This window comes from Ruditapes philippinarum, unplaced genomic scaffold (assembly GCF_026571515.1).
Source record: "Ruditapes philippinarum isolate M1 unplaced genomic scaffold, ASM2657151v2 ctg2387_1_1_1_1, whole genome shotgun sequence".
NCBI classification, from domain to species: domain Eukaryota; kingdom Metazoa; phylum Mollusca; class Bivalvia; order Venerida; family Veneridae; genus Ruditapes; species Ruditapes philippinarum.
Genome location: NW_026857787.1, coordinates 201964 through 220891, shown reverse-complemented (window position 1 = coordinate 220891; position 18928 = coordinate 201964). Strand labels below are relative to the sequence as shown.

Below are 18928 nucleotides of genomic sequence, written 5' to 3'. Positions count from 1 at the left end.
ATTGGTCAAGTTTTGTATTGTATTTTACGACAATGAAATGAGATTTATTGATTTTAATCAGAATTAATTCTAAATATTAATCCTTAAACTATATTATTTAAAAAAGGAATAGTCTTTACCAAAATCAATGCAAAACATATTATGAAACCAAAAAGACAACATAAAACATCATAGCTTCAATAATGTGGAAAATAGATATAAATAAGAAAAGAATATGGACTTACGAGGTCTCGATCTTACAACACGTCCGACATTTAGGAATTATAAAACTGCAGTTTACCCTATTGCGCTATAACGGTCGGTGCAATGATTTCGTTGAAAAATTGAATTTAATCACACCCTATTACTCACATCTCACGAAATTTACCGAACATTTATCGAAGATTAATATATTGTGTGAATTGACCGTATAATCAGTATGCAATTGACATGTTAATAAAATCAAACAATAAGTATTTTATTTGCCATATTTTTTTAAACTGTTAGAGAAAGGTATTCTATGATTTGAAGTTTTACCTCTCATGTACATTGTATTTCATAGTTACCTTGCCTTGATTATATAAATCAATTAGCTTTAGTATTATATAATATAAAAGTGCATGTTTTATTTAGTTTCCGACTGTTTAATACATTTGAATATTCTTTTATTATTGAAAACCCAATTTTCTAGTTATCTTGACACATTAGCACGAACACGTGCTTGGTTTCTTGTAAACAGATAAAGTGATTCAACATTGAAGATTTATACTGTTTATTTATATATCTGGTTTATATTTCAATATATTACCAATTTCGTATATGCCCTATCTGTAGCAGAATTCTGTTGTTATACATTGTATGAATTTAGTTGTGTTTTTTTCCCGCATAATATAAACTTATATGATTTTGCGTACGTTTTTTGTATTGACTTTCTTATACCAATTCTTGTGTGGTGTCACTTATCGCCCACTTATTCAGTAGGTGGTTAAAATAAAATAAAACGAACAGAACTTTCGTGAAAAACCCTTAGAATTATACCCTGTCGAACACAGACAACTGTATTTACTTCAGATTTATTCATACCTAAGGTAAAGTTTAAACCTTACATCAAACCTTACTGGAATGTCAGTCTTAGAACTGCGCATAGAAATATGACACAAGCGCGAGCACAATGGATAAGCGACGGAAAGCCACGTGACACGACTTCCGGAAGTTACAAACGTTTCAAAATAGCCAAGACCCTTTTTCGGAAAACACAATGCCAATCCGTTCCATCTTTCCTAGATAAAGAGGAATGTATGCTAGACAAAGCATCTGCTAGACAAAGCACAATGAATTTTGGAGATTGGTTAATAAGAATTATTCAAAAACCAAATATACACCCGGTTTTGAAATGACTTCCAATGGAATTACTGTATCAGATCCGCAGGAAGTAAACGAGGGTTGGAAATCTTATTTCTCGCAACTATACTCAATAAATAATGATGAAAATTTTGATTCTGATTACAACTCATATGTAAAAGGTGAACTTAAAACAATTAAAAGTAACTATCAAAGCAAACAACATGCAAAATACATAATCACCAGCGATATGGTAAAACAGCGCTTAATTCTTGCAAGAAAAGGAAAGCCTGTGGCCAAGACAATCTCATTTATGAGAATTTCATTTATTATGGCGGAGATTTATTGATAAAATGTATTACCAAACTCTTCAATCATATGTTTGAATTCTCACACACACCTACAGATATAAAAAAGGCATAATAACAGATTTATTTAAGGGAGGTAACAAAAAGAGAAATGATTCAGCTAGTAACAGAGCTATCTACCTTTGTTCCGCCTTGTTAAAATTATTTGAAAAGATCGTTCTACAAATTGCAGACATGGATGGTGGCATTCATTTAAATCCATCACAAGGTGGTTTTCAAAAAAACGTTGGCTGTTTGATAACATCAGTTATGCTTCGCGAATGTGTACAATACTCCATAGAAAATAATTCTCCAATGTATACATGTTTTTAGATGCGAAACAAGCATTCTATCACACTTGGATTTCTTCATTGTAACTAAAACTGTATCAAAGTTGTATTGATATATCTTTGTTTCAAATATTTAAATCGTTCTTCGAAAACAGTTACAGTTGTGTAAAATCAAATTGATTTGTTTCCGACTGGTTCCCCGTGCTGCAAGGTACACGTCAAGGACAATGTTGTAGTCCTCAATTCTGCATCCTCTTCATAAATGAGCTACTGAACAGGATTGACATGTGTAAAAGTAGCTATAAAATTCACAACATAGTATGTGCATGTCCAACCTTAGCTGATGATATGGTCATCATTTCAAATGTCAAAAAAGGGCTCGATGAACTTATAGATACATGCTTCAATTATGCCAAAAAGGAACGTTATTTTTATAACGCAACGAAATGCAAAATTCTCGTTTTTAATGATAAATGTAGCAACAAAAGACTCTGGAAAATGGGAAGTAAAATTATAAGTGAAACTAACTCATATACCCATCTAGGCGTTCTTTAAACAAATGACATGAACCTTCGCGAAAACATAACCGAAAACTGCCATACACTTAGGAAAACATTCTTTAGCTTAACTTACAGTGGAATAGGATAAAAAGGAATAAACCCTATCACCTCAAGGCGTATCTACGAAACTGAGCGGTGTCTCAGCGACACAGTTACTTCCCTTGAAACGGGCACATAGATTATTCGCCAAATGGATTCAAGGCGTTCCATAATGAACTCGTACTGACATTGCTCTCAGTTGTTTAGGGATGTATCCGATTTCTAACCTTATTGATATAAGAAAACTTATCTTTTTGTCCGAACTATGTCATGCAGATTCAAATATGAAGTTTAAGCAAATTTTTGTAAATCGTTTAACATCACATTATGCACGACCTGCTAAATCTAAAGGCTTTATTCCCGACGTGATCAGTGTTCTTGGAAAATATAAACTATTTTCATATCTACATGACTTTTCAGAAACATGTTTCTTTCTATCTAAATATGCTTGGAAAAGAATAACCAAAATGGCGGTGCACGAGCATGTACTTTGTACTTGGAAATCTAGAGTAGAGCACGATGACGATATCAACCTATTTTTAAATAAACATTCCACATACGACTACAGCTCTATATGGATTTTTAAAGACATTTCCCGGTTTATAAAACACAATGCTTTTCATTGTTCAAACTGATGTGCAAATATTTCGAAAGAAAATATTCCGTTGTGTGTGACTATTGCAAGACGGTAACATACGAATATGCGTTACATAAAGTGTTTCATTGCTTACATTATGATAACATTAGATATAGTATATGGACAAAACTCATATCTTTGCTAGGACACAATTATTTCCGCATGTTAAGCGGTATGAGCATTGAAAACCAACTTATAGAGATGTTAAGTGGGTTCACAAGTTTTAATATAAATGACAGTATACGTAAACAATGTTTTATCGCAGTTGCCAAATTCTCAACTGAAATATTGTATGAATATCAGCGTTGCCAAAAAAATCTCAGAAAATCGTTAAGAATGATTGTTCTATTTATCCATGCCAATGATTTTCTAACAGTCATATGTCAATTTATATATGTTGATGTTTCATTGTCATATGTAAGCTTTCATATATGATCAATGTTTTGTTAACTATCATGTCATTTGTTTCGGAGGCTAATGCTTTATCACCGAGTAGTTTTAAAACTAGTCATGTGACTTGAACAAACCCTGGAAGTTACAATAACAGATATTGTTGATATTGTATGATTGAAACAAACTTAATTCATTCAGTTTACGTGTTCTTTAACGTTTCCAGAGTTCACTGTGACTACTGATGTGAAATGTTTACGTTCTAACCTGACCCACGTGGGTCAAATTGGGAAACCACCATTTTATTCTTTATAAGGAGAAAAGTTTTGTTCCTGGGACTGCCTTGTGTATTCATTTTGAGGACATGTACAGATTAATGAATGAAAAACTCAAAACAAAGAAATTGAAATTTTGCTTGTGTCTCCCTTTAAGAGAAATAAAATGACGGTAGCATGCAGTTTTTTTAATTACATGCAAATCATTTTACACGACAGTAGTTTTATTTTGCAGTTGTGCTAAAATCGGTTTAATCAAAAGATCGTTTGTTAAGCTCACACCACTTTCCTCGTGCGGAAAGTAGAATACATACACAATCTTCGTTTGGACCTGATTACCAGTCATTGACGAATGATTTCATTTTTTCCATGTGCAGTTCCGAAGAAATTTGAGAATTAACATTTTAAACAATATTTCATATTTATAAAATGTTGCAACAGAAGTGCCATTCAGTGTATATATGTTTTAAATACAAACTGTATTTCTGCATAAGTTCTTTTGTTCTTAAATAATATTTCAGTTTGGAAACACACGCACAAACCAGATAGTTTCACAGTTATAAAATATGTGTATGATCAATAGCCACAGTTATCACAATAATCCTCATTCATAGAAACACTGAACCAGAATATTGTCAACATATATCTTTTATTTTTCTCCGATTTCTCTTCGAAACTTTCATCTGCCAATTTCAATATGTTATGTGTCCCTACGAGGACATGCAACCATTACGGATAATATTCTATTTCTACGGTCCCATTCTCAACTACCTCTTCAGATCTGAGGTAGACGAATCCACACATAGTCTATAGTTTAAGATAAAATAAAATAAGCCAGATAGTAATTTAATTTGTGTTAATATAAACATTTTGTGGTTCCGGCCATGAAAAAAAACATTATAAAAATCAATCGAAAAACAGATTCAGTTTCTGTTACCTATAAACAATTAATATAAAATACATGCGATTAACATGTTATGATTATTGATTATGACTAAAGTATTCATTTACTTATAATAATTGAGATACAGTGTTTAAAGAAAACATGTATTACATCAAAATATTCATTCTACAATATCTTCAAGCTCAAGCTTAAGAATCCCAGCGTTCATCCAGCAATGTATTGTTTCATTATAATAATGAACACGGTTAAATTTTCGCTTTCGTCACTGTCTGTTATATTGTGTTATCTTGTTGTTTGAAAGGAGCGTTTGCCATTGATCTGTTCCATCCTCGCGTTGCTGTTCAAGAATTGCATTTGGATCATACGTGTCGGGGGTAAAAGAAAATGCCACATTCCTTCCTAGTAGTGTGCGTTTGTCAATACTCAATACGCAACACTTACGCACACCACCATCACCTATACAATTAACTAATACAATTACATTTTGCGCAATAACAATGTACGATTTTAAAATATATGATGTATATAAAAATTTAGAAACAAAGTGATGCATCGGAAGCATTAATCACAACAAAATTACAAGAGAATTGCAGAGTCTGTACATGAGGGATAATGAAAATGTGCAACATACCTGACGCCCCCAAGCACCGGCTTGATCGGTACTCAATTCTCGACACTTAAAAGTGCTGGCATCAATGATGCCGAAGGACCAGAAAATACAACAACTACGGAATCCCGTTTCCGCCATCGACTGGTCAGTTACTGTTAAATTACTAGTCCTTACATTTTAAGAAAAATCAGTTGTTAATTGAGATTATTATTTATTTTAAAAATATTCTTGTCATGTTCTTTTAGTTACTAGTCCATACACTATATTAACAAATTATATTGTTTAATATATGTTTATTTTCTGTAATATATTTAAAGACTAAGATGTTGCATTTTGAGGTATAAAACTAGAAAAAAATTAATATATCATAAAGCAATATATCGTGGTACGTATCATAATACAATACTAAGATATCGCAATATATCGTTGTATGCTCCTAGCGTATCGTGACAGCCCTATGAACAATTTACATTGTATAATATTAATTGAGAAAAAAAAAGAGAAAATATTGAATAAATGTTCATTCCTATCCCAAATTATGCTCCAAAGAAACAATATCATTACAATTAAGAAATAATGAATTAATTCAAATATTGTTAATATACTTTTATTAGAGAAAAACAGGGATCATTCACGTATCAATTCCTTATTTTAGTTTGTTTTATTTATACATTCATGATAATTATTATAATGTTATGTTTTAGAATGATGGGGTTTGTTTGTTTGAGATTGTATAATAACACTTAGAGCATTTGGTTGAGGTTACAACTTTGTTGTCTTTTATGTATGTTTATTAAAATAAAAATTGTATATCTTGTCATTAAATTATTTAAAGCTCAAACAATGTTCGAAAAAGAAAACTTACTAACAAGCAATTGCCTATTCTTATTTGTCATTTAAAATTGTTATAGAAACTATATCTTCTTAATACTGTTTAAAGCTACATTAAATAAATATGTTAAAATATTTTTGCCGTCGGCCTAAAAACCAAGAATTCTACAGTTTCATTAACCTTGTTAACAGTATTGTTGTAAATCTCATCAAATATCGTTCATAAATTAGGATTTTAAATGGAAAACCCCACGGTAACACTAAAGTTCGTATACGAATTTTAACATGCAAATGAAGACTATAATCAGCTCGTGTATGCGCTACGTCACGGTGTTATAGTTGCTATCCGGAACACAGCAAATATAAGATTTTCTTGTACAAACATACTTTTACCGTTTAAGCTTCACGTTGCACTAGGCCTGTGGTTCAGAAAAAATAATCATCTCATAAAAAAGATTAAATTTGTATGAAAATATCCGTTACAATGCGGAAATATACCGTTAAATTAGGACTGCTTCTTATAGTCATGTTTGTTGATTTAACATTGATGTACGGATGATCTGAAGGCGGAGTTTCTCATGCAAACAGAAATTGTACCTCGGAATTCACCAAAACGAGGTTGCACATTTGTATGCTCATTAAACTCATTTTGGTTGTCTGGACACCAAAATAAGATCTGGAGTCGATATGAAACCAAATTTATTAATGAAATGTCGCTATTTCTTTTTTTATGAAATATATTAAATGTAACTTAAAAATGGAATTTGCCAAAATAACAAATTATGATGTTTTGTATCATTGACAATACAACAATCTCGAAAGTAAAGTTTAACAAGCATTTTAAACCGACATATGGTATACCAGATATATTTCAAATTTTCTCAAAACATGTATTTTCTTCAAACCCGATGTAATCTTGATGTGTTTTAATTATACTTCTAACTGATTTATTGAGTTTCATTCGATTAATTAGATAATATACCACATGGGTAAGTTTTTCTTCTACTCCTAACCCTTTTGAACAACAATGAAAGCATAACCCCTCTAAGCTTTTTACTGAGGATTAGAAAACTAACAAAAGTGTATAAATATTTACATATTTACATGTATACATGCCTTACATGAAAAACAGTGGTCAAGTGAATAGTATTGTTGTAGTCACAGCAAGAAATAATTAATTTTATGATGTCAGGGGGAGTAACGACTGAATAGAGAAAAACTGATAGATTTTTTGAAAAGCCACATTACAGATAATATAAAAGTTGTGACAACTGGTCATGGGTGTTATCAGCAGTGGATTATAAAATTTAGCAAGATTCCTGACAAAATGAGAGTCCAAGCTGCTTGAGATGTCTGAAAATGTTTGTTACACCAATATTAAATCTGCTTTGGGACTAAAACATATATTAATAACTTACTGTTAAAGAACTGCTGTCAATATTTCTATAAGTCTACAGTAGTGTCTCTTTATGACAATATTTGTAGGGAAAGAGCTCTGCGTTTTATGTGAGTTCTTGATCCTGAAGGAGTGGAGATGAGAAGTAGACATTGTCTTACCAGAAGACAGTATAGAAATTCTGGGCCAAATTTTCTTGTGCACATTGATGGATATGATCAATTAAAAAGCTTTGGATTTGCCATTCATGGTGGCATTTGTGGGTAGGTTGAATTATCTTTAGCATGTAATATTATATGAACTATGATTTTAGACTACTGCAGACATTTAAATTTAACTCGACATATAACACATGTCCTCAGGATCAAGTTACTGATTATGTTGAGCAATTTATTTGCATTTTAACATTTTTAACTGGAATTTTTTTTGTAATTAAAAAATTGTTGTTTTGTTTTGTTTTTGTCATAGATATCTCCTGGAACATCTCATGAATCATTATGACAGATTACTGATCTGCATTTATTCGTCCTTGCAATTGGACACCTTTTTTAATTTTAACTTTAATATATTTTACTTTAAGGCAGGAACATTCAATGGAAAAGTTACCTGGCATCTAAAATTATGTCTGTTCCTTTACTTAATGACATATTATAATATTTTTCGGGGTAACACTAAAAAAAATCAAGCATGCTTTCATATGGCTAGCTCTTTTTTTATTCTTGAAGGTTTTCAAGAAAAGTGCTTTGGCTAAAAGTAGATAGGACCAACAATGATCCAGCTGTTGTTGATTCATATTACATTGATTTCATCAGAGAAATTACAGGTAAATTAAAACATTTGATTGCTTTTATTGTACAAGAAAATCATTCTTCTCTCATACATAATATTACAAATGTTATCAAGTAATGACTCCATGACGTGTTGTCTTACATTAGTTAACTTAACTGTCATTAACATGTATACAAAATACAAGCTTACCAAACCAGCAGCTTGATTATTGAATTTATTTCTGTTCAAAACGATATACTATGCTATCCTTATGTGCTTGTATGTAACTAAATCTAATTTTATATATAGATCGAGTAATCTGATTCATCCTCATCATATTGTTTTATCCATTTTCAAACGTTTGGCATTATGTTTAAACATGTAAAATCCTTCAAACATGAAACCTTACATGAATGTAACAGAGAACAAAAATGCACTAACGATTTGTAATGCCAATAACTGACACTAATTATCATACAAAAATACGTATCTGCCTGAACAACAATTAAACAAGTGTAATCGTTTCTTCACTTGAAATTTAAATATAAAGTAATAGAACAATGCGTCAAAGTCATCTTAGTTTTGGCACTTTCTTTAATGTTTCGGATTAAATAGCAGGGTCTACATGTTTGTAAACATCAATGAGTCGTTTGAAGAATGGGCGAGTCACCCCTCTGAGGTTATCTCGTGTGTACACTTTATGTTTGTTATTTAACAATGACAACAAATCGTGCAATGTTATTTTTACAAATGTGAGCGAGTGCTTTTATGTATTTATGACTAAAGAAACTATACAATCAGCGATGAAATTTCTTTTCATTTACTTGGCAATGTTCGACCAAATTTATCAGAATCTGGATAAAAACACAACAGTTTTTAGTAAAATCAGTGAAGGTATTAAATGATGTAAACTCTGTACAACACAATAGGTAAACACGATTGAATGCAGTGTCATATAAAACTGGTAGTTATTTAAAGAACGGACCAAGTTAACTTAACCAGTAGTAGGGAATGTAGCTTCAAAACAAACTTTGTGCATTCTCCTTTTCAAAAATGACATATCTTAAGTTAGTAAAAATTTTCAAGACTTCAATATTTTTTGCAAAACAAGTATTTTACTTAAGACTGACCACAGTAAAAATAAAAAAAAACAGACCAAGAAAAATACAACAACAAGAACAAAACAATAACAATAAACAATCATTCATACAAAAAAGACAACCCAACCCACAAAATCAATCGCTCTGTAAAGTAAGTGTTTGCCAACAGGCTATAATCTTAACGTCCAAGACTGATATTCTAAATCTAAGATACGATTTATCAACTATGCTTAAGGTCTGTATAAGTATGACATTTCTCTGCTCCCTGGTCCAGACCATCATACTGAGTTTGGCTGAAAATAGACATGTGGAAATCACTTGTAAATGTCATAAATGTGATAAAGTAGTTCGAGTTACAAAACTAAAATGATTATGCTAACATTTTCCGCATCAGTTTCCAGTATTTTGTCAACAATTTGTATTGTAACACTGTATATCATTTGGTTGGTACTGATCTGTACGCAATGAGCTAGTTACATCACTAGCTACATTGTCAAGGTCAAACATAAATTAAAATATACTTAATACGACCCTGGCATACATGTATAATAGATTTATGCTAAAATACAATGGAATAATTAGTTTCCTTGATATCGGTCTCTGTTTCGCTTTGTAGTTGCTCGAACGTATCTCTAGGATAATAATTTCAAAAGTTCAATTGCAATCATGTTTTATGTTTTCAGTTCTATAAATGTATTCAAAGGGTGGATAAATATGATGATATATTTAGCAATGCAATATGGCCACGACCTGGTTTGGTCATTATTTCAAACTGATTTTTTTCTTTTGAAAATATGACGTATAATAGAATCGCAGTTTTTAATTATTCACCTCACATCATTTTATATATTCTCAGTTTGGAAAAGCATTGTAAAAGAAACCAGATCCATCTGTTAATCTAAAACAGATATAACTTACAGTGTTGATGCCGGTTCAATAAATTCTGTTTCAGAAAACACTGTTGGCTGAGGTGGTTTTTGCTTCTTCCAACCTGTGTTATCAAATATAACATTTGCTTTTAAATAGTTTGAAAATATTAAATTGTTTCTGCGTTTATAAGTATATAACCTTTAGAACGTTCAAACACATTAAGTTTGCAAATAATACCGTTCATAATGAATGGCATATACCAACTTTATACCACTTAATTGTTTTATATAGAAATGAATCATAAAAAAATAATACAAGCCTTCAAAATAAAACTTCGTTAAAAAGATCTAAAGTATATAGTATTCAAAAATGATTTTAGGTATTATCGATAACTGTAACACACTTCTTAGCTCATATGAAAGCTGATAAGAAATTATCTGTAATTAACACATTAGTGTGATTACCGACCGTTACTTTTTAAGAGTCCTTTTCTAGTAAGAAAAAACATTGTACAAATCACACCAATAAGACTTCCAACAGCTAATGCAGCAACCACAGACCCAACTATAGCTTCGACTCCTGCACCGTTTTTAGCTCACCTGTCACAAAGTGACAGGGTGAGCTTTTGTGATCGCTTTTCGTCCGGCGTCCGTCCGTCCGTAAACTTTTACTTTAAATGACATCTCCTCATAAACCACTAAGCCAATTTCATCCAAACTTCACAGGAATGTTCCTTTGGTGGTCACCTTTAAAAATTGTTCAAAGAATTTAATTCTATGCAGAACTCTGGTTGCCATGGCAACCGAAAGAAAAAACTTTAAATATCTTCTTTTAAAAAAACATAAGAGCTAGAGCTTAGATATTTGGCATGAAACATCTTCTAGTGAGTGTCTACCAAGTTTGTTCAAATAAAAGCCCTGGGGTCAAAATTGGCCCCGCCCCAGGGGGTCATTGATGCTCCCAATATTCATATAGTAAAAACTTAAAAAATCTTCTTTTAAAGAACCCAAAGAGCTAGAGATAAGATATTTAACATTAAACATGTTTTAATAGGTGTCTACCAAGTTTGTTCAAATAAAAGCCCTGGGGTCAAAATTGGCCCTGCCCCGGGGGTCATTGATTTTCCCTATATGCATATTGTAAAAACTTAAAAAATCTTATTTTAAAGAACTCAAAGAGCTATCATGGCTAAGATATTGAGCATCAAACATGTTCTAATAGGTGTCTACCAAGTTTGTTCAAATAAAAGCCCTGGGCTCAAAATTGGCCCCGCCCCAGGGGGTCATTGATTTTCCCTATATGCATATAGTAAAAACTTAAAAAATCTTCTTTTAAAGAACCAAAAGAGTTAGAGCTAAGATATTGAGCATCAAACATGTTCTAATAGGTGTCTACCAAGTTTGTTCAAATAAAAGCCCTGGGGTCAAAATTGGCCCCGCCCCAGGGGGTCATTGATTTTCCCTATATGCATATAGTAAAAACTTAAAAAATCTTCTTTTAAAGAACCAAAAGAGTTAGAGCTAAGATATTTAGCATGAAACATGTTCTAATAAGTGTCTACCAAGTTTGTTCAAATAAAAGCCATGGGGTCAAAATTGGCCCCGCCCCAAGGGGTCATTGATTTCCCTATATGCATATAGTAAAAACCTAAAAAATCTTCTTTTAAAGAACCCAAAGAGCTAGAGCTAAGATATTTAGCATCAAACATGTTCTAATGGGTGTCTACCAAGTTTGTTCAAATAAAAGCCCTGGGGTCAAAATTGGCCCCGCCCCGGGGGGTCATTGATTTTCCCTATATGCATATAGTAAAAACTTAAAAAATCTTCTTTTAAAGAACTCAAAGAGCTATGGCTAAGATATTGAGCATCAAACATGTTCTAATAGGTGTCTACCAAGTTTGTTCAAATAAAAGCCCTGGGGTCAAAATTGGCCCCGCCCCAGGGGGTCATTGATTTTCCCTATATGCATATAGTAAAAACTTAAAAAATCTTCTTTTAAAAAACCAAAAGAGTTAGAGCTAAGATATTTAGTATAAAACATGTTCTAATAGGTGTCTACCAAGTTTGTTCAAATAAAAGCCCTGGGGTTAAAATTGGCCCCGCCCCGGGGGTCATTGATTTTCCCTATATGCATATTGTAAAAACTTAAAAAATCTTCTTTTAAAGAACTCAAAGAGCTATGGCTAAGATATTGAGCATCAAACATGTTCTAATAGGTGTCTACCAAGTTTGTTCAAATAAAAGCCCTGGGGTCAAAATTGGCACCGCCCCGGGGGTCATTGATTTTCCTTATATGTGTATAGCAAAAACTTAAAAAATCTTCTTTGAAAAAACCCAAATAGCTAGAGTTAAGATATTAAGCATGAAACATCTTTTAGTGAGTGTCTACAAAGTTTGTTCAAATAAAAGACCTGGGGTCAAAATTGGCACCGCCCCGGGGGTCTTTGATTTTCTTTATATGTGTATAGCAAAAACTTAAAATATTCTTTGAAAAAACCCAAATAGCTAGAGTTTAGATATTAAGCAAGAAACATCTTTTAGTAAGTGTCTACAAAGTTTGTTCAAATAAAAGCCCTGGGGTCAAAACTGGCCCGGCCCCAGGGGTGTCATTGTTTTTAACTATATGTGTATAGTAAAAACTTAAAAAAATCATTTTTTAAAAAGCCCAATGAGCTAGAGCTTAGATGTTTAGCATGAAACATCTTCTTATGGGTGTCTACCAAGTTTGTGCAAATAAAAGCCCTTGGGTTAAATTGGCCCTGCAACGTTGGGGGTGGGTGGGGGTTGGGGGGCCTATATACAGGTGAGCGACCTCAGGGCCATCATGGCCCTCTTGTTGTTTTTGCCTGCAATCATAAAAAAATTCTGCACCAAGCAAAACTTCTTTCATAAAAATATCTCGAAAAAAAGATCCATCAGATGCATGAACATTGCATACTCGGTTTGATTGACTTTGTACATGAGGGATAAAGAAATAGTGCAACATCCCTCACGCCCCATAGCACCGACTTGAGTATTCATATTAACTTTTTTCTTTATTTTTCAAGCGAAAACCCTGGTGTGTGTGTCACTTCTAAATTATTTATTTATTTAACCTTTTACTGCATAGGTATATTACGAAAAATGCTTGTTTTCATTGAAAAGCCTCCTATAACAAGTTCAAATTGCTATGAAACGAAACTATGAAAAATGATTCAATACTGATCAAACTTGGCACAAATATTGACTGGCCTTTGTAACAGCATGCTCAATCTTAAAGTTCCTGTCATCTCAAAGTTGACAAAAGTCACTATATTGCGTTAATTTTTTTCCATCAAAACCGGTAACAAAGTGCTGCAACTCCTCAATTGATTGAGATAGAGTCAAAGGCTAGGGGGCGTGAGGAATGTTGCACGTATTCATTATCTCTCATGTACAGATTCAATCAAACCGAGTCTGCAATTCTTATGTAACTTTGATGTGATTAATGCTTCCGAGGGATCACTTTGTTTCCAGTTTTTTTTTACTTGGGGACCATATGCCGCTTTTCATGGAATGGTACTTACGTGTCAAATTGAAGGTTCCATTATGAATACATCTGCGGATGTTTCAAACTTCAAATTTGTACCAGTTTGTAGTAAATGTTGAATTCTGCTTAGGACGGTGCTGGGGGCCGTGGACGGTGGTTTGCACTTGGCGGTGCCGTCCATGAGCAGGCTCAGTCAAACCGAGCCTGCAAGATGTTCAATTATGCCGTGTTGGGCTTTCTTTATGGCTTCTTATTTTCTCTATTTTGCCGCCTTTTTTGTACAGACTCAATCAAATCGAGTCTGCAATTCTCTTGTAATTTTGTTGTAATTAATGCCTCCGAGGGATCAATTTGTTTTTCAGCGTTACGTCAAGATTGACCTTTAGCCATTTTTAGCCAAAAAATGTTTACTAGCCAATTTCTCAGACAAAAAGTAGTGTTTGTGGCCAAAAAAGAATTTTTCACTTTTTGAGGCCTAGAGGGAGGGGGCTGGTGGTGGTGGTGAAAAGCCGCCAAACACGTCTATATGAGTTTAAAGGTTAAAACAAATTTGATCAGAACTCTATTTGCAAACTTTTCATATGCATTAGTTTTAAAATGATCCTGTTCCGCCTTTTGGCAAAACATATCCAAAATATTTTTGATATTATTATCTGCCTAAGAAGCAGATAAAACTGTTTACAAAAACCAGCTAATTGGAAAGCTTTATCGAATTTATTTAATGTTCGTGGCGTAATATGAAACAACAGCAAATGGCTCGATGTAAGCAAGTAATTTTACATCATGACGACATGTATATCATTTGAACATGTACTAGCATGTAAAACTGGTGTTATACGATGTGTGCATAGTTACCTATAACTTATACTCAACTAATTAAAAGTTAAAAGAAGTAACATAGTAACAGTTTGGAAGGATACAGTTTGATATAATTGCATTGTACCTAAATTATACTATACTAGAAAAAAATATCGTACATATATGTGACACCTTAAAAATCTGAAATAATTTTGTTTATATTTCAACTGGTAAAAATAGACAAACATTTATTACGCTCCTGGTTACAATAGAAAAAGTGAATCGTTATAATAGAAGTGACAGAGTCAATGCATTTCTATTTTTAGTTCTAATGGACTCTATTTGTGTGCATTATAACGTTACAATTGGTGTCCAGTGTGAGGGGATGTAGACAACTGCCAAACCGGAGTTGCAGTACACACACATTTCCCAGGCCAAGTCTCGGGACGAGACTTTTGGAGGGGAAAGTGATGTAACGCTGATGGTAGAACGTCATAATACTCATAATGAGCATAACAGTATGCACATACTAAAGGTGGTGAATTAACATGCAAAAAAGTATCCAAAGTAAATGGGCATAAACCACTTTCTGTGGTGAGCAAGCTTTTCACCGACAGTCTTTTCAGTACGTGAAATCGTTACACTTCTAACCATCATGTTGCTGTTTTATTTTGTTTATAACGTGTAAAGGGTGAAGAAAATGTTTAAATAAGTAAGATTACATAATTATATTTACAGATAGATGGTATTTGAAAGACATATTTAACTTTTTTTATGTAAACTTCAGTAATAAATAAGATAACGATTTTTATGCTGTAAAGCTCACGTGACAACACAAGGTTTCAATGCTATGATTTAACGAAACATCCTTGAAAAGCGAAAAAAAAAAGAATAGTACACACTATCATTGTTGATACAGCAGTAATTAAACACATGAACAATTTGAAAGGAGGTAAGTTTATTAAAACTTTTACTTATTATGTCACGTCACTAGTAATTTTTTATTAAGAACAATTGCAAAGTACATTCAGACATATAAGGTCAATTTCATGACATTTGAAAGAGTTAGACTTCTTTTTTATTCACTCTCGTTAAAGGCAACATAAGTATAAAAATTAGTAACATAGACACACAGATCAATACATGGAAAATTGTGTTACCTTTTGTACAAGTATTATCCCCTGTCCTTTTACCATCTTGGTCAGCTTCAATAAAACAAATAAAAAAGAACACTTAACATATACAGAACAGCTCGTTAAAATTATGTTTATATTAACAAAACAATTTGCTTGCTTCTATGTGTTCTTGTATATCTAATTCGGTGCCTCGTCATATTAAGATAATACTACAAGTGAAAGTTTGTGGTTATACGTGCAATTGAGTTGATGCTTATAATAATTTTGTGTGCATTGGTTTTCTTCAAAAGTTGTCATGCTGCTTGTGAGTGAAACCATTCTGAGTTACATGTTCATCAATAGCACCTAGTGCGTAATATTAGCACAACATAAATTTTCACTTACAGTTACTCGAAATGACTTTTCGAAACGCTGTCTTACATCTTGAGAGAACAGATTGTTCTTATTTATTCTTTCTTTCTTTTCTGATGTTTGATTTTTTTATGTCAGTTAAGGTGGCATCACAACCTGTATGTATGTCTACAAAGACCTTTAATCATCACAACTACAACACGTTCTCCTGCACTATCTTATGAACTAATTCATTAGTTGCTGTTAATGAACGGAATGTATCATGGGATAGACTTATATTCCTTGAAGACCTCTCTGAACCAATTATACCGCTTGGTGATCTAAACTGCATACTGCAAGCTGATTTCGAGCTATAAACAGTACACATAGCAAACATTTCGTCCTGTTCTTAAATCGACTTCAGGCAGGAATTTGTAAAATGTTTAACTATAAACTATAAATTATAACAAACAATCGCTTAAATATTACATCTCTGTACAGGAATCTGGGGCTCATTTAATCCTCAATTATCATGGACTTATGCTAAAAAAAAATGGCATCTCAAGCCCAAAAGTTATCTTAGCGTTAAATGTGTTCAACAACCTTTCGGACATTTTTAGCTATGATTTGTGGATCATATGAGTAAACCAGTCTTATGCTATGGGTTACAAATATGAGATTTTGAATGTAGTCAAAGTATGGAATAGGTACTTATTTCTTTTCGAAAATATTTATCTGTAAAAATTTAACAAATACTGCTATGGTTTTAGAAGAATGCGGTAGATTTGCTCTTAAGTATTTCGTATATGACAAATTGCCATACGCTATTTTTGTAAACTTCTGACCATGCCTTTATCTTATCAAGATATCCGAAACAGTTTTATTTACTGTTGAAGTCACTAGACGAAAGAGGTCATCTATGTTTGGTCACCGAATGAAATCATGTACTGTTTAAGTATGGTTTTGGTTTTGTTTAATTGGTGACATCAATATGTAAGCAAATAAATCTCATTGATAGTTGTACTCAACAATAGCATGAACATACGGCGAATTCTAGTCGGTGTTTTCACATCACCTTTAAATGCTGAATTGCAACCTTGATTGATAATATTTTTATCGACGCATGAAAAAAACTCTGAAAAAACACTTATATATTGTATTTTCCCGAAAAGTATATGTATTTACACATGTTATTACCAATCGCCCTTTATATATATTCTAATATTTAATGTGTTTCCTTTAATGCAACAGTGTCCCTTAACATACAGCATAATTTGTATCGAGTTATTTTGATTAATAAACTTTTGAGCGAGAAAAACTCGACTTGGATTTGTGGCCCGCGGTGTTATTTAGCGGTATAGTATGCGTGTTTTCTCGCATTATTGTCAATTTTTATGTTATCATTGTTTTTTTTTATCAATTTTGTATATATAATTGCTAATATAACCATACTATATATAATGTTTTACATGATTTGTTTCAAGCAGTCGGTGCTCAAAGCGGCGCATCCCTTGTAGCGTGTCTACCGACCAAGTATTTAATATAATTTATTTTAATCTGTTTTTTTCCGTTGATGATTTTTACCCTGTAAATTTCTATTGAATCATTTGTTTATATTTTATTAGTATAATTAATATCCTTTATATATTGAAAAACTGCTGTTCTTATTTGTTCTGCATTGGTTTTTGGGAGATCTAATAACGTTGTAAGATCTATTACTGCAAAACCTAGTTTCTGGATAGTTGCTTCTAACTCCTTAGGCGGTATTACATGACGTTTGCATTGAAAGAACATATGATATATGGTTTTCGGCTGATTATATTCATTGCAGATATTTTCGTTCGTAAAAGAGTGGCCCTTTAGAAAAGTTTTATCTAATTTTAAACGTGTGTATATTTTATCTAGATGTTTGTTATGGTGATATTGCGTTAACTTACTGGGTGGAACTTGATTTATTTTTATGTTATTTGTAGAACAATATTCGGCCCATAATGCATTTTTTTTCTATTATCTATTATACGGTTGATTAAACTGTAAACTTTACGTATACTTAATGGTATATCGCACGTGTTACCGTTGAGACTAGCTTGTTTCGCACATTTGTCGGCTTGTGCGTTTCCGGTAAATGCGACGTTACTTGGTACCCAGACTAATATTAATTCATATTTCAATGAGCGCATAAGGGATGCTTTCTTTAAGATATTATTACACATGGCTTGCTAAAACTGTCGGTGAATATGGCAGTCTTTTTGTACTGATTTTTTATTATTAACTCAATAGCTTGGTTTTTAGCCACTTTTCACAGGTATATATTGACGCGTATTTGTTATTTTTAACCTTAATTTCATTAATACATATGTCGTTTTTATCGAATATTACTATGCCAGCCCCGCTATACCCTCATCCGGGTCCTTACTACCATCTGTGAATATTTGATGATGATCAGCGTCATTTTCATTGTTTGAGTTTGATTTATCTATTTTCCTTGTTAATGTTATATCACGGATTTACATTGCAACAGATTTACAAAAAAATATAATGATATAAATATTGCATCTTTGATCATCTGTGAATAACTTACATCGGCTTTTTTTTATTTTGAAATTGAATTTATTATGTTACCATAATAATAAATTTCAAATACCTGCTTTTTATATAAAAAATGTAAATTTACCGCGGATTTCGTCAAATTAATGTTTTAATCGTCGTTGCGGACAGATAAACTGTACCTTTAAAAAATAAATTATTTATTTGAATTAAACAAGTGTTTTTCTTCAAAATAAACTTAATATTTTCAGATAATAAATGGAAAAGCTATAT

The 18928-nt window shown here is 32.3% G+C and overlaps 1 protein-coding gene and 1 long non-coding RNA gene across 2 annotated transcripts; one reads left to right on the top strand and one right to left on the bottom strand.

Moving 5' to 3' along the window:
• The first annotated feature begins 7188 nt into the window (after positions 1-7188).
• On the top strand, positions 7189-15333 carry LOC132751032 (uncharacterized). The gene is made up of 4 exons (XM_060741130.1): positions 7189-7192; positions 7715-7862; positions 8325-8422; positions 14969-15333. The coding sequence occupies exons 1-4, from the start codon at positions 7189-7191 to the stop codon at positions 15031-15033; spliced, it is 315 nt and encodes a 104-aa protein (XP_060597113.1). The 3' UTR covers positions 15034-15333.
• LOC132751027 (uncharacterized) lies at positions 8569-10929 on the bottom strand. Its single transcript, XR_009628632.1, has 3 exons — positions 10806-10929; positions 10386-10458; positions 8569-9760 (listed from the first exon to the last, which is right to left on the bottom strand). It is a non-coding gene; the product is annotated as an uncharacterized LOC132751027 (long non-coding RNA).
• Positions 15334-18928: the final 3595 nt, after the last annotated feature.